The sequence below is a fragment of the Mobula hypostoma genome, chromosome 1, assembly GCF_963921235.1.
Source record: "Mobula hypostoma chromosome 1, sMobHyp1.1, whole genome shotgun sequence".
Classification (NCBI taxonomy): Eukaryota; Metazoa; Chordata; class Chondrichthyes; order Myliobatiformes; family Myliobatidae; genus Mobula; species Mobula hypostoma.
In genome coordinates this window covers 124560102-124585935 of record NC_086097.1, presented here as the reverse complement: position 1 = coordinate 124585935, position 25834 = coordinate 124560102, and the positions used below count along the sequence as shown (strand labels likewise).

The 25834-nt window shown below is 41.6% G+C and overlaps 1 protein-coding gene across 6 annotated transcripts in view; it reads left to right on the top strand.

Moving 5' to 3' along the window:
* The window catches only part of LOC134350265 (polyadenylate-binding protein 1-like), a 43783-nt gene extending 19651 nt beyond the window's left edge, over positions 1-24132 (top strand). The window contains exons 1-14 of one of the 6 annotated variants that reach the window (XM_063055313.1): positions 892-980; positions 1701-1818; positions 4073-4168; positions 4475-4660; positions 6000-6089; positions 10859-10954; positions 11260-11445; positions 16480-16575; positions 16882-17166; positions 17300-17390; positions 17521-17631; positions 19148-19290; positions 22290-22380; positions 23689-24132. In XM_063055313.1, the coding sequence (XP_062911383.1) occupies positions 1789-1818; positions 4073-4168; positions 4475-4660; positions 6000-6089; positions 10859-10954; positions 11260-11445; positions 16480-16575; positions 16882-17166; positions 17300-17390; positions 17521-17631; positions 19148-19290; positions 22290-22380; positions 23689-23732 (1545 nt within the window). In that variant the 5' untranslated portion in view covers positions 892-980; positions 1701-1788 and the 3' untranslated portion in view covers positions 23733-24132. Of the gene's footprint in view, positions 1-891; positions 981-1186; positions 1272-1359; positions 1379-1700; positions 1819-4072; positions 4169-4474; positions 4661-5999; positions 6090-10858; positions 10955-11259; positions 11446-16479; positions 16576-16881; positions 17167-17299; positions 17391-17520; positions 17632-19147; positions 19291-22289; positions 22381-23688 lie in introns of those variants that run through there. The other 5 variants (XM_063055304.1, XM_063055320.1, XM_063055296.1 and 2 more) reach the window with 5 other exon arrangements.
* The last annotated feature ends 1702 nt before the right edge of the window (positions 24133-25834 follow it).

Below are 25834 nucleotides of genomic sequence, written 5' to 3'. Positions count from 1 at the left end.
AATTGACCCCCCCCCCTTCCTTTTGATTCTGCTTATGAAAGAAAAAGCATTCTTCAGTCAAAAATGGCTTTGGTTCTAAGTGTTAATGCATTACTTTTACAATAGTAGCAAAGCTTATTTGTGATGATTTAGTTGGAGTGGTCAAACTTTGAGGCAAACTGTATGACTTTAAACCTAATGCACCTAGCAAAATTGGTACTCACTTCTTGTTAGTTATTTCATTTGTTTCAAAATACTATTCCAGTAGCTCAGTCTACAACAGCCAATCCAATTTTTCCAGCCATTTCAGATTTTTTAAAAAAATGATTATCACCCAGTACACATTCATTATGAACCAGTGAATTCTTCCGTTTTATAACATCTTTTTAAACTCATCGTGTCTTCCCTTTCAAAGAACATCTGGTGTGCTACCTTTTGCTTAGACTCGACGGTCTCCTCGTGCAGTGTGGCATACTTGCCATTCCTCGCTCGTTTTTTTTTAGCTTGAATGCTTTGCTGCATTTTAGCAGGTCGGTAGCTATATTGGGTTCTTTTTAAAAAAAATACATCGTCACCAATGTTATGTACTGTAACTTCACAACATTAACTTGATTCAAAGGAAGACAGGGAGTCCAAGAATACAGGTTTAACTTTGAGTTTACTTGAAGTGAGGCGTGCACGTATCACGTGGAGCATGGTGATGTATGCAATTCACGTATTTATATATATAAAACCTGTAATTAATTACTTAAATGAACAAGAATGCTTAATTAAACAATATACAGGTATATATACAAGATTATTCAAATATAACTAAAATATTAAATACACAACAGTAGGGACTGATGGAAATTGGTGCTCAAGTCCATGGATTCCTGAAGGTGGCAGCACAGGTACAGTAGATAAGGGGGTGAAGAAGGCATATGGAATATTAAATCATAAACACACGAGATGTTGGAAATCCAGAGTAACACCCACAAAATACTGGAGGAACTCAGCAGGTCAGGAAGCATCTATAGATAATTTATTTATATATATATTCTGTGTGATCCTCCATTTCCTTAACTATGCACAAGCTTTCTGTGGAAAGAAGTGCCCAAGATTCATATCCTCTGAGTGAAAAAAGTTCCTTCTCATCGTATTCTGAATCAGTGTCCAATACCAAGCCCTCTGAGTCAAAGTGAAAGTAAATATTATTATCAAGTATGTGTACGTGACCATGTACTGCCTTCACACCAAGGAGAGTCTCTCCTGTAGCAGAAATCTATAAAGCTAGAGGGTATACTTTTAGGGTGAGTGGTCTTGGGGGGGGGGGATGGGGGGGGTCAAAGGTTTAGAGTAGGTTTGAGGATACTGCACGAAGGCCATGGACCAAGTGCTGGTAAATAGTGTCGTTTCAGTAAGTAATTGATGTGAGTGCACGATGGTCAGCTTGGACACAGTGTGCTGACGGGACTGATTCTATGTTGTATGAACACAAGATTCTGCAGAGTAACACACACAAAATGTCAAAGAGACTCAGCAGGTCGGGCATTTTGTATGAAGAGGAATAAACAGAGCTGATGAGTCTCGGCCTGAAACGTCGACTGTTTATTGTTCTTCATAGATGCTGCCCGACCTGCTGAGTTGCTCCAGCATTTTGTGTGTGTTACTCACGGTTGTATGACTCTGCCTCTGTGTCAGTGAGTGCATATTAGGTGTGGTTGGTTTTCTGTTCACAGGTGATTATGCTTTGCAACGTCATTCATTTGGCACCGGGCCCAGGAAATGGTCGAGCAACAGACAGAGCTAAAGCACTAATTTGAACAGATGAAACAGGACCAAATCACAAACCACCAGGTAAATAGCAAAACTGTTGGTGTTTCAGTCATTGACCTAAAGCAAGAAGAAGCTTATCTAAACATAAGAGATTCTGCAGATGCCGGAATTCCGGACCAACACATACAGAATGCTAGAGGAACTCAGCAGGTCAGGCAGTGTCCAAGGATGTTTCATCTTTGAGATCCTTTATCAAGACTCACATGGCGATGAAGGTTCTCAGCCCAAACTATCGACTGTCTATTCCCCTCCATAGATGCTGCCTGACCTGCTGAGTCCTTTCAGTATTTTTGTATGCTCAGGAATCTTATCAATTTGAGTCGGAATGAAATATTAAAAGTGAAAATACTCAGCAAGCTTAGAAGTATTTGTGGCGAGAAACATGTAACGTTTCACATAGACTTCAGTTAGTCCTGACGAAGGGTCTCGGCCCAAAACATCGACTGTTCTTCTTCCTATAGATGCTGACTGGCCTGCTGTGTTCCACCAGCATTTTGTGTGTGTTGCTTGAATTTCCAGCATCTGCAGACTTCCTCGTATTTGAGAATGTAATTAGTTTGGTTATAGATGATCACACTTTTTTTGACTATCAATGTGTTGATAAATGTAACTTTTTGTAATTGTTGATTTTTAGTGTTTGTTATTACATTTGGCATTGCAGAAGAGCCCACTGGGGTTCTGTGTGTACAGTAACACCCAATAGATTTTGTTCACATTGTGGCCAAAAAAAAGTGCCCCTTCAGAAGGTATTTACCTGTCTTGAGACGTTGGGAGTACCTGCACAATGCTTCAAGGTAAGCTCACTATCTTAAGGCCATTAAGGTTGGACAATTATGGATCTTGGGAATATCCTAGAAATACATCTTGAAAGATGTAAGTGTACATGTGGAACGCAGTGGGCTGTCCTGCTTTGCCAAATCTGTTAATGAAAGTGATGTTTTAGAAACCTACTTGAGATTGACAAGGATTTTGATTTGGCAATGAAGAAATGATGGACATGCAAGTCAGCAAGCGCAATTTTGTGATGTTCCTGTCCAAATATTGCTCATGGTCTTCCACATGTTGGATGATGTTCTGTGGTGAGTCATGGCAAACTACCACAGTACTTGACCATTAATTGAGGTGGCAATCAAATAGGTTTTTTGTACATGACACCTTGCTGGTTGTTTTGGTGCCCTGTTCAGCACCTTGGAGGGGATTTGGGGTGTTTGGTGGTGAGCCACCTGCTGCAGTATAAACAATTTGACAAGTGGCTGATCCAGAGAACTTAGTGGTTACTGGCCTGCTCTGTTGGTGACGTATTTGTTTGTGATGCCATTGCACGTCAAAAGTTGGTTATACAACAGTGGTCACCATTGTCTGAAATTCGTCTGAGGGAAAAGTTCTTGGCACTTAATAAGCAACCCTACTGTATTCAGCCACAGCTTAGTTATGAGGGACAGAGGTTGGATGAGACTAGAACTGGAGGTCATAGATTAAGGGTGGAATGTGAAATACTTGAGGGGAATCGGAGAGGAAATTTCTTCACTCGGTGGTGCGAATGTTGAATGAGCTGCCAGTGGAAATGGTGAATGTGGGTTTGGTTGTAACATTTGAGAAGTTTGGATAAGTACATGGATAGGAGTGGTAGGGAGGGCTGTGATCCAGGTGTGGGTATTGGGACTAGGTAGAATATCAGTTCAGCATGGTCTAGATTGGCTGAAGGGCATGTTTCTGTGCTGAAGAGCTCTATGTTGATGACTGATAGTGAACACTGCATTCAGCAATGACCATTTCCATTTCTGATTTTGAAGCGGTGAATGGTGTTTGGGGTCTAGCACATTCCCTTGAGCGATTTCATTTTGTCTACTTGAATGTTTTGAATGGTTGCTCCTCTTGACACTCCCCCTAGCCCCCACCTCAATGCTCACTGCTTCCCAATACTAACATTTTTCTGGTGCTGCTTGATTGTTTGGAAAAGGTTGGAAGTAAAGTGGGCTAAGCATCAGTGAGCAAGTTGTTACCAGTTAGTTAATACTTGAAGTTAGCTGATTGAAATGGCTGGTGCTGATTTTATTCTGTTACTAGTAGTGGAGATGTTCACAAATCATCATTAAGTTGCCATCTCTGTTCATGGATAATATGTAAGGATGACTGAGGTTTGATTTAATTAAGGGATTGCATAATTCTGTCTGTTGCTTCTGTACAAAGTATGTCAGTTTAATGATTTTTAAAGTACATTTGTGTTTAAATATGGTTTAATATAAGATTAAATTTGGATATTTTTCGATTATAGGGGGTCAACCTTTATGTCAAAAATCTGGATAAGAATATTGATGATGTGCGACTGCGCAAAGAATTTTCACCGTTCGGTACAATTACAAGTGCTAAGGTATTATTACTTTGTGCCTAATACATTACCATGTCAGAGGAAGAATAACTTTTTGTCAGAATTGTAGAAGTAGATTAATGGTAAATTGGCATCTTAACACAAAAATCTTGTCTGAATGTTTTGCTTAAGCATCAGAACTTAACAATTTTTGGCCTATTGTTGAATGGACATCACATAAATGGCATTTTAAAGAAAACAATAAGTTTCAAACACGAGCATGTCAAGTTTGTTGAATTTTGTATTGTTCAGGTAATAATTGAAACTGGTTGTTTATCAGAATGAAATGTCTCCCTTTTATCTATATAGGTGATGATGGAGCATGGGCATAGTAAAGGCTTTGGATTTGTCTGTTTCTCTTCACCAGAGGAAGCTACCAAGGCTATAACAGAGATGAATGGCCGGATTGTTAGCACTAAAGCTTTGTATGTTGCTCTGGCTCAACGCAAAGAAGAACGACGAGCTCATCTGGCAAAGCAATACATGCAGAGAATGGTGAGTGTCTGAGCTGTTCCAAATCCTGTTATCAATCCTTATCAACCAGCTCCACCGTCTGGGTACTTCATGGCAGCAATCCGGCAGGTAAATTATTATACACCAAAAGTGGAGGTGGATTTTGTATTAAGTGGCTGTAGTTCTTTATGAAATAAACATAAATGAGCTTTTGACATAATCACAATATTTTAACGGTCGTTATCGACTGTCAGGGGCTCTGACAGAAATATTTCAAAAGTCATTAGAAACGGGCATGGTGCCAGAGGATTGCTCATGTTGTTCCATTGTTTAAAAAGGGTTCTGAGAGTAAACCTAGCAATTATCGGCCTGTGAGTTTGACGTCAGTGGTGGGTAAATTGATGGAAAGTATTCTTAGGGATGGTATATATAATTATCTGGATAGACGGTCTGATTAGGAACAGTCAACATGGATTTGTGCGTGGAAGGTCACGTTTGACAAATCGTATTGAATTTTTTGAAGAGGTTACGAGGAAAGTTGATGAGGGTAAAGCGATGGATGCTGTCTATATGGACTTCAGTAAGGCCTTTGACAAGGTCCCATAGGGAAGGTTGGTTAGGTATTAATATTGAAGTAGTAAAATGGATTCAGCAGTGGCTGGATGGGAGACGCCAGAGGGTGGTGGTGGATAACTGTTTGTCAGATTGGAGGCCGGTGTCTAGTGATGTGCCTCAGGGATCTGTACTGGGTCCAATGTTGTTTGTCATATATATTAATGATCTGGATGATGGGCTGGTAAATTGAGTGAGTAAGTATGCAGATGATACTAAGATAGGTGGAGTTGTGGATAATGAAGTAGGTTTTCAAAGCTTGCAGAAAGATTTAGGCCGGTTAGAAGAGTGGGCTGAAAGATGGCAGATGGAGTTTAATTCTGGTAAATGTGAGGTGTTTCATTTTGGTAGGACTTATCAAAATAGGACATACATGGCAAATGGTAGGGCATTGAAGAATGCAGTAGAACAGAGGGATCTAGGAATAATGGTGCATAGTTCCCTGAAGGTGAAATCTCATGTGGATAGGGTGGTGAAGAAAGCTTTTGGTATGCTGGCCTTTATAAATCAGAGCATTGAGTATAGGAATTGGGATGTAATGTTGAAATTGTACAAGGCATTGGTGAGGCCAAATTTGGAGTATTGTGTACAGTTTTGGTCACCGAATTATAGGAAAGATGTCAACAAAATAGAGAGAGTACAGAGAAGATTTACTAGAATGTTACCTGGTGGGACTAGGTGAGAGTAAGTGTTCGGCATGGACTAGAAGAGCCAAGATGGCCTGTTTCCGTGCTGTAATTGTTATATGGTTATATATAATTATTCACAGGCTCAGAACCGTGCTGCAAATTACCCAACAGACAGCTTGCACAGCTTCGACCCAGCGCTCGATGGGCTGCCCAAAGTGTCAGACCACAACGTAAGTAGAATGCTTTTAAGTAAAGTCCATATCATCCATAAGATTAATTACAGGGCTGTTATTTCACCTGGGAGAAAACAAAGCATCTGTTATTATTAGTCCTTCAAAAATGTTAATCATTCTTATTTGGTCGATTTCTCCTTGTTCGAATACACCAGATGGTCTTTCCCTGTATTGATACCCAGTAAGTGTTACCATCTCCATTTGCTACAATCTCCCCCTTGCGAACCAGAGAGTGTGGAATGTGCACCCATACATTTCCTCCCACTGTGGGAGTCCTTTCTTCAATGCCTGGTTCCCTCTCCCGTTCTGGGGTACACCCGATCGTCCTGCTCATCGGTGATATCTGGGGTAAAGGTCTGTTGTTTAGATTGTACAAGGCATGGGATAGTACAGACAGCCACCCCCACAAGATGTAAGTTGGTGTCAATAAATGAGTCCGTTGATTTAAAAGTCCGTTCATTCTTTCAATTAGCTCTGATACTTGAGGATAATAGGGTATTTGGTGTACCTCATGAGTGTCCCTACTGGCAGCCCAGTCTTTCTTGGCTTGTCCCGAGAAGTTTGACCCATTATCTAACTCTATTCCTTGAGGGTCCCCAGAACAGTCGATTAACTTGTACAATCCCTTCAGTGTGTGATCCTGGTCAGCTCTTGTGCAAGGGATTACCGTTAAAAACCTGAATAGTTGTCAACCATGGGAAACAAATATTTAAATCGTTGCTGGGGCAGGGGTCCGCTGTAAGTCAGTCTGCCGTACCTGGGCTGGACCTGCCTCCCTTTTAATGTGGGCAGTCGGCTTCTCAGGGAGTTCTTTTCTTAGAACTTGCTGACAAATATCACGTGTGGTAAGAACTATTTTCGTGATGTCTGCTGTAGTCATATCCCTCGTTGTGTAGCCCGTTCCTTTGTGCCTTGCACTCCCAAGTGACCAGCCATGTCACATGCCGATTGTCCCATTGCTCGGAACTCAGGAGTGTTGACCTGATGTCCCCCGGATCAACTGGTCCACTTTATTATTAAAGGTGGTGGATAGAGAGGCGTCTTTCTGGTGAGCATCTGCATGGAAAACAGTGATTTTCATTCATTGGGCCGCTTCCTAGATCTTTTCCCAAAGCGCCTGTCCCCCCTGTCCTGACAGGGGCTTTCCCTGTTTCTGCCACTCACACCGTCAATCCATTCACAGCTGCCCATCCATCTGGTTACATGCACAGCTGCAATGCTAAGGTGACTGCTACCAGGTCTGCTAGCTGGCTGGAACCACCCTTTCCCTGCAGCACCCGTGACTGTTTAGCGTGGCAGATTCCCATCTCTGGGTGCCAGCTTTCCAGTAACCCAGGCTTCAGAAAACTGTCCATAGGGCTCGCCCCCACCTAACAGGAGAGGGGAGCAGGTCAGTATGTTCGGTACCATTTCACCAGCACGTGGGCTACACTTTCGGGTAATTTGCTGATCCCCTCTGAGCCCTTCTTTGCCCATTCTGCGACGTACCACTTCCATTTCACAATAGAAGCTTGCTGCACCCTCCCCCCACCCACATCACAGTGGGGAGGTCCATCTCATGATTTCCTCCCTTCCCTTAGTCAAGGCCTCAGTCTCCAGCAAGGCCCAGTAGCAGGCTAGCAGCTCTCTTTCAAAGGGTGCAGGACCAAAACCCTTGGGGAATGTTCACCCCATTCTGTCTTTGCCATAAGCTCCATACAGTGGTATTCTGATGTACGGTTACTGGCAGCTCACAGGGCAAACCGGATAAATGAGGGGGCTGAGCCACTGTTTCCTTAGCAGCCTCAAATGCCTATTGTTGCTCTGGACCCCATTCATTGTTTTCTTTCTGTATTTTTTTTATATATAAGGGTCGTAACAGGTCAGCTGGGCGTGGTATGTGCCATCTCCTGTAGGTAGCCCAATAGCCCCACGTATCCTTGGGTGTCTTGCTTATTTGTGGGAGCAGCCAGTTTAGTTATCTTGTTCTGTACTTTATAGGATTGCTTGATGTCCTGAGACCCACTGGACGCCCAGAAGCTGGACTATCTGGTTCGGCCCCTGTATTTTGTGCTGATTCACTACCCATCCTCAGTTCCTCATGTGGCTTACCAGCACATCCAGGACTTCAGCTGTACCGCCGGTGGATCCTCTAACCACAATATCATCGATATAGTGGACTACCCGTATCTCAGACAAAAGAGTAATGAATCGAGGTCTTATGCTATCAGACCATGATAACACATGTTTAAGTAGGGACCGTGCACAATCCTGATTTGATGGAGACAGATGTGAGAAGCACAGAGGAGCATCTGGAGAAACTTCTGAAATGCCTGCTTCACTGCTGCTGCTACTGTGCGATCGAGAATCTCCGGAGGGGAAGGCCTGCAATCCTTGGCTTCGCCTATTGTTTGTTGACGGGGTTGGGGTCAAAACGCTTGGCAGAGATGGTGCTCAGTGTCGGAGGGCTGGTCAGAGGCTTGAAGTTTTCGGACGGACTCGAGTCGGCTGTGGTTGGGTGCTTCCAGGGTACTGCATCAGCAAGTTTGTGGCGCTGGAAGCTCATGGCAGGGCGAGTTTCTCCCTTCTACCGTCTGCGTGAGAAGATGGGACTTTTGAGAGACTGAGAGTTTTTTTTACTGTGCCCATGGTCTGTTCTTTATCAAATTACGTGGTTTTTGTCAGTTTTTTTAGTCTTGATTTGTCTTGTGTTTCTGTGATATTCTGGAGGAACATTGTATCATTTCTTCATGCATACATTAATAAATGACAATAAAAGAGGACTGGGTGTCCTCATAATCTAATCTAAACTAATCTAATCTAGCCAGTAATGGTCTCATTTTGGTAGGATCCCCTGCTGACCACTCCGCCTCGCCCAATGCTCCTGCCACGCTCGAAGGGACTTACATGCTTGGGTGGCTTGCTGGGTTTCGGCCCTGTCAGCTCGTCCACAGGCTGACCAAGCTGAATCAGACTCAGCTGCTCCACGATTCCAATCCTGTCATAGGTCGCAAACAACCTTTGCTCTGCTGCCCAATATACATCTAGTTTAATTTTCAAAGCGTACAGCAAAATCTAACAGGCCATTCCCTTGCTCGCTTCTCGTTTGGGAAACCCTACCTTACCTAACAGAGTGGCTGCCAAGCCAGGATGTCACCTCTACTGCTCTTCATCTCAGCTCCCCAACATATGGGTGGGTAACCCTCCAACAACACACTGGCCACTGCAACAAATCCATGGGTGTTGTCCCTCGACACCAGTACCTTAATCTCAGTCTCATCCCCAGACTCATCCTGTTGGTTGCAAAACATTGCACCCATTATGCTGAATCCTGCTCATAGTGTGGATTTGTAAATGAAAATTATTTTGAGATTTGTTACGTGTTCTCTTCTGGTTCAGCTCGGGGTATACGTGCATGGATTTGCAAACAAAGGAGGTGACGCACATATTCACAATTTATTAGAACTAGCACAAATGCAAAACAAAAGTAAAAATAAATCTCTACGGCAGTAAATAGTAGCAATATAGAAATCAAAATAATACTTATCATCCTCGGAATGAGCTGATCTGTGGAATATTTCCACACAGACTCCCCTCTCTCCCTCCCTTTCTCTCTATCTCAAAAATCTCAGTCTAACTCCAATTCTACGTACTCCGACTCGCTTGATGTACCATTCCCTATCTCAGCACTCATGGTCAGCCGTGATCTAGGACAAAACTCTCTCTTCGCACCAAGAAGGTACCCCTTTTTATACCCTTCAAAACCACTTACACTGATACTTCTCCATGCATTTGGTACCTGCCTCTGTACAATGACCCTTGCCTTTCTATGGGAAAAATACACTTTTCACCATCTTCCACTATTATGGCCATAGACTTGTACTCTCTTAACTTTCTCAAACATTGCTGTGGGCAATCCCAATCCCACTCCAAGCCAACACCATTTTCTCTTACAGACTTCCATTTTATTTTAGCATTTACCAAGGAGACATTTAACTTTTTCCTTACAGTCACACAGGAGTTAGTTGTTTTGGAACTGTGGGATTGAGGATTACTCATTCTGCAGAGCGTTGGTCTTCAGTGGTTTATCTGGGATGTGTTTGGCTCCTTAACAAGTCCTGGAGTGAATAGTGGTAGAAGAGTGGCATTTGACGCAGAGTACTCCGGAGAAGACTAGATGGATTATCTTCTCAATGTCTCTGGCAGGTGGTTCTGAACACTTCAGAGCTGATCACCAAAAAATGAACGGAGTTTCTGATGAACATTGGAAGACTAGTGAAGAGAGGCCATGTTTTGGAAGCCCCATTTTCACTTTATGGTTGATGTAATAAGATTCTGTGTGCTATTTTCATGAAGAGAGCAGTTACCTTAGCATTACAATTGTCTTCTCAGACAAAATCATTGACAGTGTCGTGGTTATTACAATGATTATTGGAATTGCTGTTTTGAAATGGCTGTTTAATGCAGTTTCTGCATTTCAAAGGTCGTCTTGGAGTATCCTTATCAACAATGCTATTAAATGCAATTTTATCTTCTTGGCTTTTATCATCAGGTTTCAGCTCTGCTGCTAGTAATGGAGATGTTCACAAATCATCTATTCCCCATTAAGTTGCCATCTCCATTCATGGTTGATATGTAAAGATGACTGAGTTTTGAATTGATTAAGGGATTGCATAATTCTGTCTGTTGCTTCTGTATGAAGTATGTCAGTTTAACGATTTTTAAAGTACATTTGTGTTTAAATATGGTTTAATATAAGTTTGAATTTGGATATTTTTCAATTATAGGGGGTCAATCTTTATGTCAAAAATCTGGATGATGGTATTGATGATGAGCGACTGCGCAAAGAATTTTCACCGTTCGGTACAATTACAAGTGCTAAGGTATTATTACTTTGTGCCTAATACATTACCATGTCAGAGGAAAAGTAACTTTTTGTCAGAATTGTAGAAGTAGATTAATGGTAAATTGGCATCTTAACACAAAAATCTTGTCTGAATGTGTTGCTTAGGCATCAGAACTTAACAATTTTTGGCCTATTGTTGAATGGACATCACATAAATGGCATTTTAAAGTAAACAATAAGTTTCAAACACGAGATTGTCAAGTTTGTTGAACTTTGTATTGTTCAGGTAATAATTGAAACTGGTTGTTTATCAGAATGAAATATCTCCCTTTATTTATATAGGTGATGATGGAGCATGGGCGCAGTAAAGGCTTTGGATTTGTCTGTTTCTCTTCACCAGAGGAAGCTACCAAGGCTGTAACAGAGATGAATGGCCGGATTGTTAGCACTAAAGCTTTGTATGTTGCTCTGGCTCAACGCAAAGAAGAACGACGAGCTCATCTGGCAAACCAATACATGCAGAGAATGGTGAGTGTCTGAGCTGTTCCAAATCCTGTTATCAATCCTTATCAACCAGCTCCACCGTCTGGGTACTTCATGGCAGCAATCCGGCAGGTAAATTATTATACACCAAAAGTGGAGGTGGATTTTGTATTAAGTGGCTGTAGTTCTTTATGAAATAAACATAAATGAGCTTTTGATGTAATGACAAAATTTTAACGGTCGTTATCGACTGAATTATTCACAGGCTCTGGACCGTGCTGCAAATTACCCAACAGGCAGCTTGCAGTGCTTCGATCCAGCGCTCAATGGGCTGCCCAAAGTGTCAGGCCACAACATAAGTAAAATGCTTTTAAGTAAAAGCCATGCCACCCATGAGATTAATTACAGGGCTGTTATTTTAACTGGGAGAAAACAAAGCATCTCTTATTACTGTACGCAAACGCATCTCCCCCATTTCACGCACATCTGCTCTCACTCCATCCTCCCGCCACCCCACTAGGAATAGGGTTCCCCTTGTTCTCACCTACCACCCCACCAGCCTCCGGGTCCAACATATTATTCTCCGTAACTTCCGCCACCTCCAATGGGATCCCACCACCAAGCACATCTTTTCCTCCCCTCTCCCCGCTTTCCACAGGGATCGCTCCCTACGCAACTCCCTTGTGCATTCGTTCTCCCCCCCCCCCGTCCCTCCCCACCTATCTCCCTCCTGGCACTTATCCTTGTAAGCGGAACAAGTGCTACACGTGCCCTTACACTTCCTCCCTTACCACCATTCAGGGCCCCAGACAGTCCTTCCAGGTGAGGCGACACTTCACCTGTGCGTTGGCTGGGGTGATATACTGTGTCGGGTGCTCCTGATGTGGCCTTCTATATATTGGTGAGACCCGACGCAGACTGGGAGATCGTTTTGCTGAACACCTACGCTCTGTCCGCCAGAGAAAGCAGGATCTCCCAGTGGCCATACATTTTAATTCCACATCCCATTCCCATTCTGAAATGTCTATCCACGGCCTCCTCTACTGTAAAGATGAAGTCACACTCAGGTTGGAGGAACAACACCTTATATTCCATCTGGGTAGCCTCCAACCTGATGGCATGAACATCGACTGCTCTAACTTCCGCTAATGCCCCACCTCCCCCTCGTACCCCATCCGTTATTTATTTATATACACACATTCTTTTTCTCTCTCTCCTTTTTCTCCCTCTGTCCCTCTCACTATACCCCTTGCCCATCCTCTGGACTTTTTCCCCCCCTCCCCCTTTTCTTTCTCCCTGGGCCTCCTGTCCCATGATCCTCTCATATCCCCTTTGCCAGTCACCTGTCCAGCTCTTGGCTCCATTCCTCCCCCTCCTGTCTTCTCCTATCATTTTGGATCTCCCCCTCCCCCTCCAACTTTCAAATTCCTTACTCACTCTTCCTTCAGTTAGTCCTGACGAAGGGTCTTGGCCCAAAACATCGACTGTACCTCTTCCTAGAGATGCTGCCTGGCCTGCTGCGTTCACCAGCAACTTTGATGTGTGTTGCTGTTATTACTGTATCAGTTTTCCAAAAATGTTAATCATTCTCATTTAGTCGATTTCTCCTTGTTTGAATACACCAGATGGTCTTTCCCTGTATTGATACCCAGTAAGTGTTACCATCTCCATTTGCTACAATCTCCCCCTTGCGAACCAGAGAGTTTGGAATGTGCACCCATACATTTCCTCCCACTGTGGGAGCCCTTTCTTCAATGCCTGGTTCCCTCTCCCGTTCTGGGGTACACCCGATCGTCCTGCTCATCGGTGATATCTGGGGTAAAGGTCTGTTGTTTAGATTGTACAAGGCATGGGATAGTACAGACAGCCACCCCCACAAGATGTAAGTTGGTGTCAATAAGTGAGTCCGTTGATTTAAAAGTCCATTCATTCTTTCAATTAGCTCTGATACTTGAGGATAATAGGGTATGTGGTGTACCCCATGAGTGTCCCTACTGGCAGCCCAGTCTTTCTTGGCTTGTCCCGAGAAGTTTGACACATTATCTAACTCTATTCCTTGAGGGTCCCCAGAACAGTCGATTAACTTGTGCAATCCCTTCAGTGTGTGATCCTGGTCAGCTCTTGTGCAAGGCATTGCTGTTAAAAACCTGAATAGTTGTCAACCATGGGAAACAAATATTTAAGTCATTGCTGGGGCAGGGGTCTGCTGTAAATCAATCTGCCATACCTGGGCTGCACCTGCCTCCCACAATGATATTTCCATAAGCTTTACATGGCTCCTGTGGGCAGACCATCAATCTGCACCTTATCCGCCCCTGCCTTTAACAGAGCTTGAAACATTTCCTTCCAAGCTGGATGGGGTTGGCATAATTTTTAATGGTTCCTGTCCCCTCCTTGACTTCAAAACTCTTAACTTTTGTTTTTCCCTCATCAATGTGTCTTAATACCCCTGTCCTCTCTGGTGCCTCACCCATGGGGTGTCCCAGATTGCCCTTTAAATGTGAGGGCACATGGTGAGCCATCCTGTTCACATACCCCTGATTCAATATTGCCTCATCTGAGCCATCCCACGGCAATCTGCGGTAACGCCTGTTTGTGTGACTATAGCTCGAAGCATCGCAATCACTTCACTGAGCCAAGCCGCACCCTGCTGTCCCTGATCTACTGCAGAGGGATAAATCCTTAATACCGCGAGAACAGATCTGCAGAGTCACCATTGTCTTTCCGTATCTGAAACCACTTTGTGTAGCAAGCAGGAGAGAGTCATTAGCCTCCACCACAGTCAAATGCACCATGCCAGCACCCATATCCCACAACTGAACCAACCGTACAGCCAGATCTTCTCCGCCCTTCTGCACGTGTTTATCTCAAATGGCTCCTTTCTCATCAGTCTTTCATGGCCCAGTCACTGTTTCCTCCTGTGTCGTTTATCCATCCCCTTCCAACCCCCCCCCCCATGTGCTTGTAGTCTTATGACTGACTACACACCGGACGAGCCTGTACTGCAGGATCCTCGTATGAAACATTCCGCTCAGGTTTGGCGGGAGCTCCACACTGAGAATCAGCGCCATGGCAGATATCGCCATCCCAACTGTCGTGTGCTCCCACCCCTTAGCCACTAATGGTCTCATTTTGGTAGGATCCCCCTGCTGACCATTCCGCCTCGCCCAATGCTCCTGCAACGCTCGAAGGGACTTACACGCTTGGGTGGCTCGCTGGGTTTCGGCCCTGTCAGCTCGTCCATGGGCCAACCAAGCTGACTCAGACTCAGCTGCTCCATGATTCCAATCCTGTCATAGGTCGCAAACAACCTTTGCTCTGCTGCCCTATACACATCTAGTTTAGTTTTCAAAGTGTACAGCAAAATCTAACAGGCCATTCCCTTGCTCACTTCTCGTTTGGGAAACCCTGCCTTACCTAGCAGAGTGGCTGCCAAGCCAGGATGTCACCCCTACTGCTCTTCATCTCAGCTCTCCAACATATGGGTGGGTAACCCTCCAACAACACACTGGCCACTGCAACAAATCCATGGGTGTTGTCCCTCGACACCAGTACCTTAATCTCAGTCTCATCCCCAGACTTGTCCTGTTGGTTGCAAAACATTGCACCCATTATGCTGAATCCTGCTCATAGTGTGGATTTGTAAATGAAAATTATTTTGAGATTTGTTATGTGTTCTCTTCTGGTTCAGCTCAGGGTATATGCGCACATATACGCAAACAAAGGAGGTGACGCAAATGTTCACACTTCATTAGAACTAGCACAAATACAAAACTAAAGTAAAAATAAATCTCTAAGGCAGTAAGTAGTAGGTGTACAAAAATCAAAATAATACTTATCATCTTCGGAATGAGCTGATCTGTGGAATGTTTCCACGCAGCCTCCCCTCTCTCCCTCCCTTTCTCTCTATCTCAAAAATCTCAGTCTAACTCCAATTCTACGTACTCCGACTCGCTTGATGTACCATTCCCTATCTCAGCACTCATGGTCAGCCGTGATCTAGGACAAAACTCTCTCCTTGCACCAAGAAGGTACCCCTTTTTATACCCTTCAAAACCACTTACACTGATACTTCTCCATGCATTTGGTACCTGCCTCTGCACAATGGCCCTTGCCTTTCTATGGGAAAAATACATTTTTCACCATCTTCCACTATTATGGCCATAGACTTGTACTCTCTTAACTTTCTCAAACATTGCTGTGGGCAATCCCAATCCCACTCCAAGCCAACACCATTTTCTCTTACAGACTTCCATCTTATCTTAGGATCTACCAAGGAGACATTTAACTTTTTCCTTACAGTCACACAGGAGTTAGTTGTTTTGGAACTGTGGGATTGAGGATTACTCATTCTGCAGAGCGTTGGTCTTCAGTGGTTTATCTGGGATGTGTTTGGCTCCTTAACAAGTCCTGGAGTGAATAGTGGTAGAAGAGTGGCATTTGACGCAGAGTACTCCGGAGAAGACTAGATGGATTATCTACTCAATGTCTCTGGCAGGTGGTTCTGAACACTTCAGAGCTGATCACCAAAAAATGAACGGAGTTTCTGATGAACATTGGAAGACTAGTGAAGAGAGGCCATGTTTTGGAAGCCCCATTTTCACTTTATGGTTGATGTAATAAGATTCTGTGTGCTATTTTCATGAAGAGAGCAGTTACCTTAGCATTACAATTGTCTTCTCAGACAAAATCATTGACAGTGTCGTGATTATTACAATGATTATTGGAATTGCTGTTTTGAAATGGCTGATTAATGCAGTTTCTGCATTTCAAAGGTCGTCTTGGAGTATCCTTATCAACAATGCTATTAAATGCAATTTTATCTTCTTGGCTTTTATCATCAGGTTTCAGCTCTGCTGCTAGTAATGGAGATGTTCACAAAGCATCTATTCCCCATTAAGTTGCCATCTCCATTCATGGTTAATATGTAAAGTTGACTGAGTTTTGAATTGATTAAGGGATTGCATAATTCTGTCTGTTGCTTCTGTATGAAGTATGTCAGTTTAACGATTTTTAAAGTACATTTGTGTTTAAATATGGTTTAATATAAGTTTGAATTTGGATATTTTTCAATTATAGGGGGTCAACCTTTATGTCAAAAATCTGGATAAGTGTTTTGATAATGAGCGACTGCGCAAAGAATTTTCACCATTCGGTACAATTACAAGTGCTAAGGTATTGTTACTTTGTGCCTAATACATTACCATGTCAGAGGAAGAATAACTTTTTGTCAGAATTTTAGAAGTAGATTAATGATAAATTGGCATCTTAACACAAAAATCTTGACTGAATGTGTTGCTTAAGCACGAGAACTTAACAATTTTTGGCATATTGTTGAATGGACATCACATAAATGGCATTTTAAAGTAAACAATAAGTTTCAAATACGAGATTGTCAAGTTTGTTGAACTTTGTATTGTTCAGGTAATAATTGAAACTGGTTGTTTATCAGAATGAAATATCTCCCTTTTATCTATATAGGTGATGATGGAGCATGGGCGCAGTAAAGGCTTTGGATTTGTCTGTTTCTCTTCACCAGAGGAAGCTACCATGGCTATAACAGAGATGAATGGCCGGATTGTTGGCCCCAAGCCTTTGTATGTTGCTCTGGCTCAGCGCAAAGAAGAACGACAAGCTCGTCTGACAAACCAATACATACAGAGAATGGCGAATGTCAGAGCTGTTTCAAATCCTGTCATCAATCTTGTTATCAATCCTTACCAACCAGCTCCACCGTCTGGGTACTTGTTAGCACCATTCCCTCAGGTAAATTATTCTACATTAAAAGTGGAGCTGGATTTTGTATTAAGAGTCTGTTGTCATTTATGAAATAAACATAAATGAGCTTGTGATGTAATGACAACATTTTAAAGGTCGTTTTTGACTGAATTATTCACAGGCTCAGAACCGTGCTGCATATTACCCAACAGGTCAGCTTGCACAGCTTCGACCCAACGCTCGATGGGCTGCCCAGAGTGTCAGGCCACAACGTAAGTAGAATGCTTTTAAGTAAAGATAAACATTTCTGTGTGACTGTCAGTTATTATTTGGGTAGTTTTATTGCATCCTAACTTTGATTTTTTTCCCCCTGATTTCTATAAAATTGGATCTGCTTGTTAGCATTCCAGAGTATGCCTGGCAGCATACGTCCAACAGGTCCCCGACCACCAACCATCAGTTCCATGAGACCAACTTCTCAGGTGCCATGTGCCATGAACACTCAGCGTGTTGGTGAGCTGTCTGTTCGTAAGAATGTACTTTAAACCTAGTGAAAATCAGTTGCGGCATGTTCCCCTATTTAAATGCAATTCTGTTTTCTTGCTTCGTTGATCTATTCTAGAAATTGCTCCTTTCATGTCTTGGTAAAACCACAGGTAGTTTTAACCTCGTGGCAAGATGACGAGAGTTAAAGAAAGTGGGAGCACATTGGTTGTTCTAATGATGTAGAAATTATTTTGATATTAAAGCTTTACCATAGTTGTTAGCATTTTTTCACAAATGTATTGCAAACAATTGAGAGCCAGCTGGTCATTCATAATACTGGTATCTTACTATGGTAATAAAACTACATTCATTTTAAACTCGTGTTTAATGTGAACTGTTTCATTAGGCTGGTACTTGCACAGCAAGTCTGACAGTTCTATTCAATTCTGCCGGAATATTTCTTGGTATAAGTTTCATAAAATTTGAGATTCCTACACATGTATGGAAATCCTGAGCCTGGTAAACAAGAGACAGACTTGTGAACTGCTGCAATTGCCTAGTGTATTTATACTTAATGAAACTTGTGTCAGATTAAACTGAAGATGACAAGGTATAAAGTATAAAATTTACATTTGATTTTCATTTTTTCCCAGTTTAATTATTTTAAAGTCTGGGTGAGACATTAAACCAATTTATTGTGAAATCATTACCATTCAAACTAAATGGGGTGGCATGGTAGCATATTGGTTAGCACACTTTACAGTACCAGTGACCCGGGTTCAATTCCCGCTGCTGTCTGTAGGGAGTTTGTACATTCCCCCTATGATGGTGTGGGTTTCCTCTGTGTGCTCTGGTTTCCTCCCACAGTCCAAAGATGTACTGGTTGATAGATTAACTGGTCATTGTAAATTGTCTTGTGATTAGGTTAGGGTTAAATCAGGGGTTGTTGGGTGGTGCAGCTTGAAGAGCCCTGAGGGCCCACTCTGTGTTGTATTTCAATAAATAAATAATATTTTGTCACTAACTTTACTGTTTATGCAATTGTGCAGAATTAGTCATGACAGGTTCCTCTGCATTTCCCCTTTGACAACCATGCCATAAGGGTGATACTGTAGTTAGGGACATTTGGGAAGCATTTGATAAGCTTGTCAGGTTGGACAATTCACTAACCAGAGGGGGAAGATGTGCATGACTTAACTGGATGCTTTTCGTTGGCTCTGAAATAGTTCGGGATATCCTGAGTTGTGCAAACTTTTTTCTAAAGAGCTAACGTGTCATTGCCATTGCCTGTACTGCAGAAGGAAGATAGGTTGCACATTGTATACTAGTGTGGGAAAACAGTTATGGAGTCAGCTTTTCCTTCAGTGAGCTGTTCAGTAAAATTTAGTCAAATGTTTACATAAATTAGCTGTGGAACTTGGAGCACAAATGATGTAGTATTTAAGGTGTGGAAATATTTTACCTGACTGTAGTTTAACAATTAGCAAGTAACAAAATATCAACTGTTTTCAGACTTTTGAACTTTGTCAATTTCTTTTTAAAGCTAACACAGCAATACAGACAATGGGACCTCGTGCTGGTGCTACAGCTCCTGGTGTTCGCTCGTTTACACAATACAAATATGCTGCAGGAGTCTGCAATCCTCAACAACATCTAAATACCCAGCCTCCGGTTGCTATGCAACAGGTACGTTATCTTTTCAGATTTTGCAAACAGCTTTAGAGTACTGGTTAGGCTGCACTTGGAGGCCTGGTCACATCATGATAAGAAGGATATAATTATTTTGGAGAGAATGCAGAAGAATTGGAAAGGATGTTGTTTGGATTGGAGGAAGATTTGGATAGGCTGGGCTTGTTTTCCTTTGAGCAAAGAAAGCTAAATGTTGAGCCAACAGAGATATTACTGAGGTGTAGCCAGTCGAAATCTTTTCTCAGGGGATCAGAAATAAGGGCATAGGTTTTAGATGAAAAGAGGGAATTTTAAAGTGGATTTAAGGAGTATATTTTGCAGAGAGTTGATGTCTATGAAAATGGTGAAATTGGGTAAGATTAGTATGTTTGAAAAGCATTGAAGTAGACATTTAGACAAGGCATAGAAAGATGGTCTTAAAGTGAGCAAATGAGATTGTAGATGGGCAAAGGGTTGGCATGAATGTGATAAAGCAAAGAGCCCGTTTCTGTGCTCTAGAACACGATAGAGTAATTTTCAACATTGAAATTTATAGAATAATTTCAACAGAAGAGTTGGTTTCATGGAGTTCCATTGTCCTGGCTTCAACTCCGTGAATCTCGTGTACCCGGAACTTAATCAGTCAAGTGTCTATCTGAGTTTGATGGTTATACGCTTCTATACGAGTATTGTAGTTTAGATAGATACCCGGATGCGAATAAGAAATTGGCATCAGGATCAGGCATTAGTGATAATGGTTTAAAGATAAGAATATGATTTACATTGAAAATCAGAACAACTGCAGCCCTTTGAAATCAGAGGGAATTAAGAACAGTACTGGACAAACTCAGCAGGTCAGACAGCAGCTCTGGAAAGAGGGTTGTTCAACATTTGAGTTCGTAGCTTAATCACAAGTGTAAATTTTCAGTATGAGGGAACTTGGGGGAGGAGTATGTAGAACAAAGGAAATGCCCGTACTAAGAGGTTGAAATGAATTAATGGGGAAAATAATTGTCACAGTAAGAGCACACAGACCTAGAAGCCTAATGTTAATTGTGGTAAGTTCCCTTGCATTTTACAATACATAGAGGGAGGTGGTGTGGTTATTACCCAAAAAGTAAGAAAAACAAAACATTCAGGAATTCATTGGGAGCATTGTCCAAGGCCCAATAATCTTTAGCTGTTTTTCCAATGTTGTACCTTAAGATGAGAAATGGAAATGCTGGCTGCAGATTGTAACATTGCATTCCATTTTCAAATTCCGGAAATGAGGTACTCCGGTCTAAGCATTGAACAATTCCAGATGTTGAGGCATTTGGCAGGTACAGTTTGTGCTACATTAGTGGCAACAGTGATCATCTCCAAGGAGAATACCCAAGCATATTGCCATTGCCTTTGAGAGCAACCCCCAACATCTGGGGGTTACCAGATAATTCAGCCACACAGATTCTCTGGCTCTAATAACAGCAGAGGGGTTTCTTATTCTATGATTTAATTCCTTGCTGTTTAAAGCCTTTCCAGCAACTGAATGCACATGAGTAAGGCTGTTATTCCCATTGGTGAGTGCAGCTCCAACAAGCAAGACACTGTTCAGAACACAGCAGTCTCTTTCAGTGGCATCCTTGTTTTGAGCTTTCAGCCCCTCCACTGTTATCAAATGATGGCTGTATTGTGTACAGTCAAGAAAATGCTCTGCAGTTACTTGTGGCTATGATGAAAGCACCTCAGATTTCTATCAGCAACGAGGAAAAAGGCAAGATATACATAAAAAGGCCATCTAAAACTTCGTTTTAATTGGCATGGAATTCCATTGCCGTACTTTGATTGCTGCTGGGTCTAAACACTGAAACTTCCTATCTATTGTTACTATATATCACAAACTAAATGGATTGGAGCTCGTCTCACTACTACCCGGAGGGCTGATGAGCAGTAAGTGATAGCCTTGTCATCGTTACCCACGGACTGTAGATGTGTTAGGGAGAGGCTTTAATGTCCCAGGATGAAAATTGCCATGTAAGTTAATGGTCTTGATTTTAGCTGCATCTAATTAGGTGCTTTGCTAATGTTTTGTGTTATATATTGTTTCAAAATGGAACTGCTGACATGTAGATTAAACAATAATACAGGAACTCTTATGCAATCTTTAGATTTACTTATCAATTCAGGAAGTCTGAATACTGTGCCAGTTCTCAATGTAATTTTGAAGTTTCTTTTCATTGGATTAACATTTTAATTGCTGTATGCAAGGCTTTTAAACAAGGGCACAGTAGTGTTGTAAAGAAGGTTACACATTGGCATTGTAGGCATTGGTTAGGTAAGACCGCTTCTCAATCTGTTCTTGTGTGGTACTCTGTACATTATCGCATGACTAGAAAGCAGCAACCAATGCCAGCAGAATAATGCTCCCGGATTACATGAGCACATGTATTAATTCCAGATCCTGTTCTACTCCTTGCATCAGATAAATCTCAAATACAGTTGGGATGTGGGTATCTCAAGATGAAAATTGGCATTGTGACCTAATTTTTAGACTGAGGAGAGATTGAGTCGCCAGAGACTGTACTCACTGGAATTCAGAAGAGTGAGAGGAGATCTTGTAGAAACATATAAAATTATGAAAGGGATAGATAAGATAGAGGCAGGAAGGTTCTATGCATTGGTAGGTGAGACTAGAACTAGGGGACATAGCCCCAAGATTTAGGGGAGTAGATTTTGGATGGAGATGAGGAGGAAGTGCTTTTCCCAGAGAGTGGTGAATCTGCGGAGTTCTCTGCCCAATGAAGCAGTGGGGGCTACCTCGGTAAATATATTTAAGACATGGTTGGAAAGATTTTTGCATAGTAGGGGAATTGAGGGTTACGGGGAAAAGGCAGTTAGGTGGAGCTGAGTTCATGGCCAGATCAGCCGTGATCTTATTGAATGGCGGAGCAGGCTTGACGGGCCAGGTGGTCAACTCCTGCTCCTATTTCTTATGTTCTTATGTTAAGCAGGATTTAATGCATGCTCTCCCATTTCAGCCTGCAGTTCACGTACAAGACCAGGAACCCCTGACTGATTCCATGCTAGCTGCTGCCCCTCCCCAGGAACAGAAGCAGAAGCAGATGCTGGGTAAGGATCTAAAGTTTACAGTGGAGTCTGGAACAAGAATACAGATTAATGTTATTGAACAATTTAGGTATGGCAACTTGCAGTGATAGATTGTAGAAATGAGATATTTTAAACATAATCCAAGGCACATATATTGGAGATATATTTTAAAATTACCCCTTATTAAAACTACTTGGATCTCCTGTGATCTTTGGCATTGCTTTCTGGAGGGGCTTGTGCACCACATGTTAAGAACTGTTGCCATTAGCTATAAAATGCTGCGGGTTGGGAAATGGAATTGGGTTGAACAGCTAAGTTAAGTAAGGATATAATGGGCTAAATAATACTTATTTAAAGAGCACTTTACATACAAATGATATAGGTCAAAGTGCTCTACAATGCAATAAAGTGTAAACGTGAAAATAAAAGACAAAATGATGTTAGTTAAAAGCAAGGTTAAATAGCTTTTGAGCTGGTGTTTAAAACTGTCAACTGAAGCTGCATCCCTTGTAGATTTAGGTATTGAGTGCTACAGTTTAGGAGCATAATTCAAAAAAAGCTGATAACTATTGAGTCTTGACGAAGGGTCTCAGCCTGAAACGTCAACTGTACCTCTTCCTAGAGATGCTGCCTGGCCTGCTGCGTTCATCAGCAACTTTGATGTGTATTGCTTAACTATTAAGTTGAATATTTTTGGCCTGAATTTAACAATCATTAACAAAAGTGACATAATGGGCTAAATGACATTTCTACTCAAGGTACAAGATTGTTTATTGTCATACATAAGTGTAAAGGAGATGAAAATGATTTTTACTTCTGGATTTGATGCAGCATAAAAAATGCAAAATATAAACACAAAAGCAATCCTCTAAAACAGACTGTACAATACCTAGACTGATTTTGTGTCCATCTAGTGACACTAGGTAAGGTGTATGTGGTGATGGTGGGGTGGAGTGAAGGAGTTAGTATAGAATTGAATTTTATTTAGCAATCATTGTTCTATTACTGAGGTTAATTTAGTTAGGATGACAAAATGTACAGTGTTCTTTGATTCCCTGACCGCAGATGTTGTTCTCTCCAAATCAGATCGCAAACAATTAAAAATGTTAAGTTGTGCAGCCATAGTGGGCAATTCACTTTCTGCTATCAAGAAATTGTTAGTTTTTTATATGCAAAAATACACATATGTACTTTTTGTGCATCAATTTCCTTTTGTCTGTTCAACTAATTATTGGCGGAGTTCAAGTCTATTACACATGAATGTTCTAAATTCTTTTTGCAGGAAATATATTTGGAACAATAAATGTAAAATTTTTTTTTGTTCTGCAGGAGAGGACGACAATGAAGCTTGCATTACTGAAAAAAAAATCTAAACATTGGATAAAGTTTAAAAGAAAACTCTAAAACATATCAAAACAGAAAATGTTTACGAAAAAAATCATAAAGGAAACCTCTAAGCTTATGAAATGAAGTCACTACCAGGTCTGGCGTAAGTGCTGCTAGTCCTAGACTTTTATGCGGAAAATTACAAAAAAAAATGTAAATTGTGAAGTTTTCTAGTCTGGGGTAGATGTTTTATGCACAAAAACGTTTGATACATTAAAACATTTGATGCATTCATTTCTTTAAAGTTTTGTAACCCATTAGTGTGGATATGTTCAGCAGATCCACACTATGTTTAGTTGACCATGTTTTTGATGGTTAAGCATTAAAAACTGAAACTGAATATTTGGATTATAGCATGCTTGCCTTAATAAAGATGCTGAATAATGACTTGGTGCTCTGTATTCTCTGCTCATGGGTCACAAACTATTTCAAGTCTTCAGAATAAAAGACTGTTCTATACTGGAGAGGGATGGAAGCAATTTATTTGCAAACGTTCTTCAAAGTAAAATGTTCCATCTCAAGTTGGATAAATCTGCACTTTTAGAACCACTTTGGATTTAATCTGTGTATGCTTTTAGTTGTCATCATGAAATATCCAAATAGATAGCGGAGAGGGGTGGAAGGGATTTATTTGCAAACATTCTTCAAAGTAAGATGCTCCATCTCTAATAAGGTAAATCTGTACTTTTAGAACTACTTTGGATTCAATCTGAGGATGCTTTTAGTTGTTATTCTTAAGTTTCTAAATAGATAGGCTAGACTGCAGGAAAAATTTTCTCTTAATAGACATAGAAAAAACTAGGGGCAATGTTAGGGGATTGGGGCTTTTCACTCTAGTGAGAACCTGGAGTACATTGCCTTGGTGGTCGATGTAGAGTTCCTTTTATAGGATTATGTGTCCAGATGAGCACTTACTCATCAAGGCATAGAAGAGCATGATTAAACATGAAACATGGTACATTTCAGCACAGTATAAGCCCCTCAGCCCATAACGTTGTGCAAACATTTTAACTCTTAAGATCAACCTAATCCTTTCCTAACATAACCCTCCATTTTTCTATCATCTGTGTGCTTTCTAAGAGATCCTAAATACTCCCTAATGTATCTGCCTCTACTGCTACCCTAAAGGACATTCCAAATGCGACTCTTTTTTAAAAAAAAATCCTCTGATGACCCGGCCCCCCCCCCACCCCGTACTTTGCTGCAAATACCTTAAAATTATGGTCTGTATGTCAACTCTAGTGATTTTACCTGCTACTTAGGCCCTGGCATTCCAGTTCTATTTTAACAAGAAGTAAGGTTGGAAAATTAAATTATCTCCAGTTACTGCAAATCCAGAGTCATAGATGAGCATGGATGCAGCTCTTTGGTCTGCATGTCCATACTCACTCAGCTGGTGCTAGTGGCCGGGGTTCAGCCTTATCCCTCCAAGCCTTGCCCCTCTATATACTGCACCAAAACAAGTGCTTCTGTCTCAAACACTTTTCCTGGCAGCACATTCCATTTACTCACCTTGCTCTGCGTGGAAAAAAATTGTCCTTCAGATCCTTTTTAAATCTTCCCTAAATCTATCCTCCTTGTTTTGGTCTCCTCTACCTTGGGGAAAAGATTGGTAACTTCTGCCTTTTCTATGCCTTCTAGACGTGTATAAAATAAGGTCTCCTGTCCTTCTCCCACATTCCAAGGAATAATGGTTACTTTGCCTAAAACCTTGCAAATGCATACCAAAACTGGTAGGAAATTAGGAAGCAAAAGGTTTAAAAACAACAAATTGATCTGGCTCTCAGTGAACGGCATAGATCACTAATATAACTGGCCATCCTGAATTACAGCTTTTTCAGTCTGGTAGGCTTAATTACTGTTGGTAGATTCCAGAGATGTAAATTTGGATTGGGATGAACTAGATTGGAATCTTTTAGTTTTTTCCTTGAACTGAGGTTATGGGCAAATTTCCAGGATCTATCAGTTTCCACCTTGGGATGTTGAAGTAGATCTCTCCCGAAATTCATTTTCTTGCAGGCATTCATAGTAGAATAACAGGATACGATAGAATCAATGGAACGGTACACACAAAGACTAACAAACAACC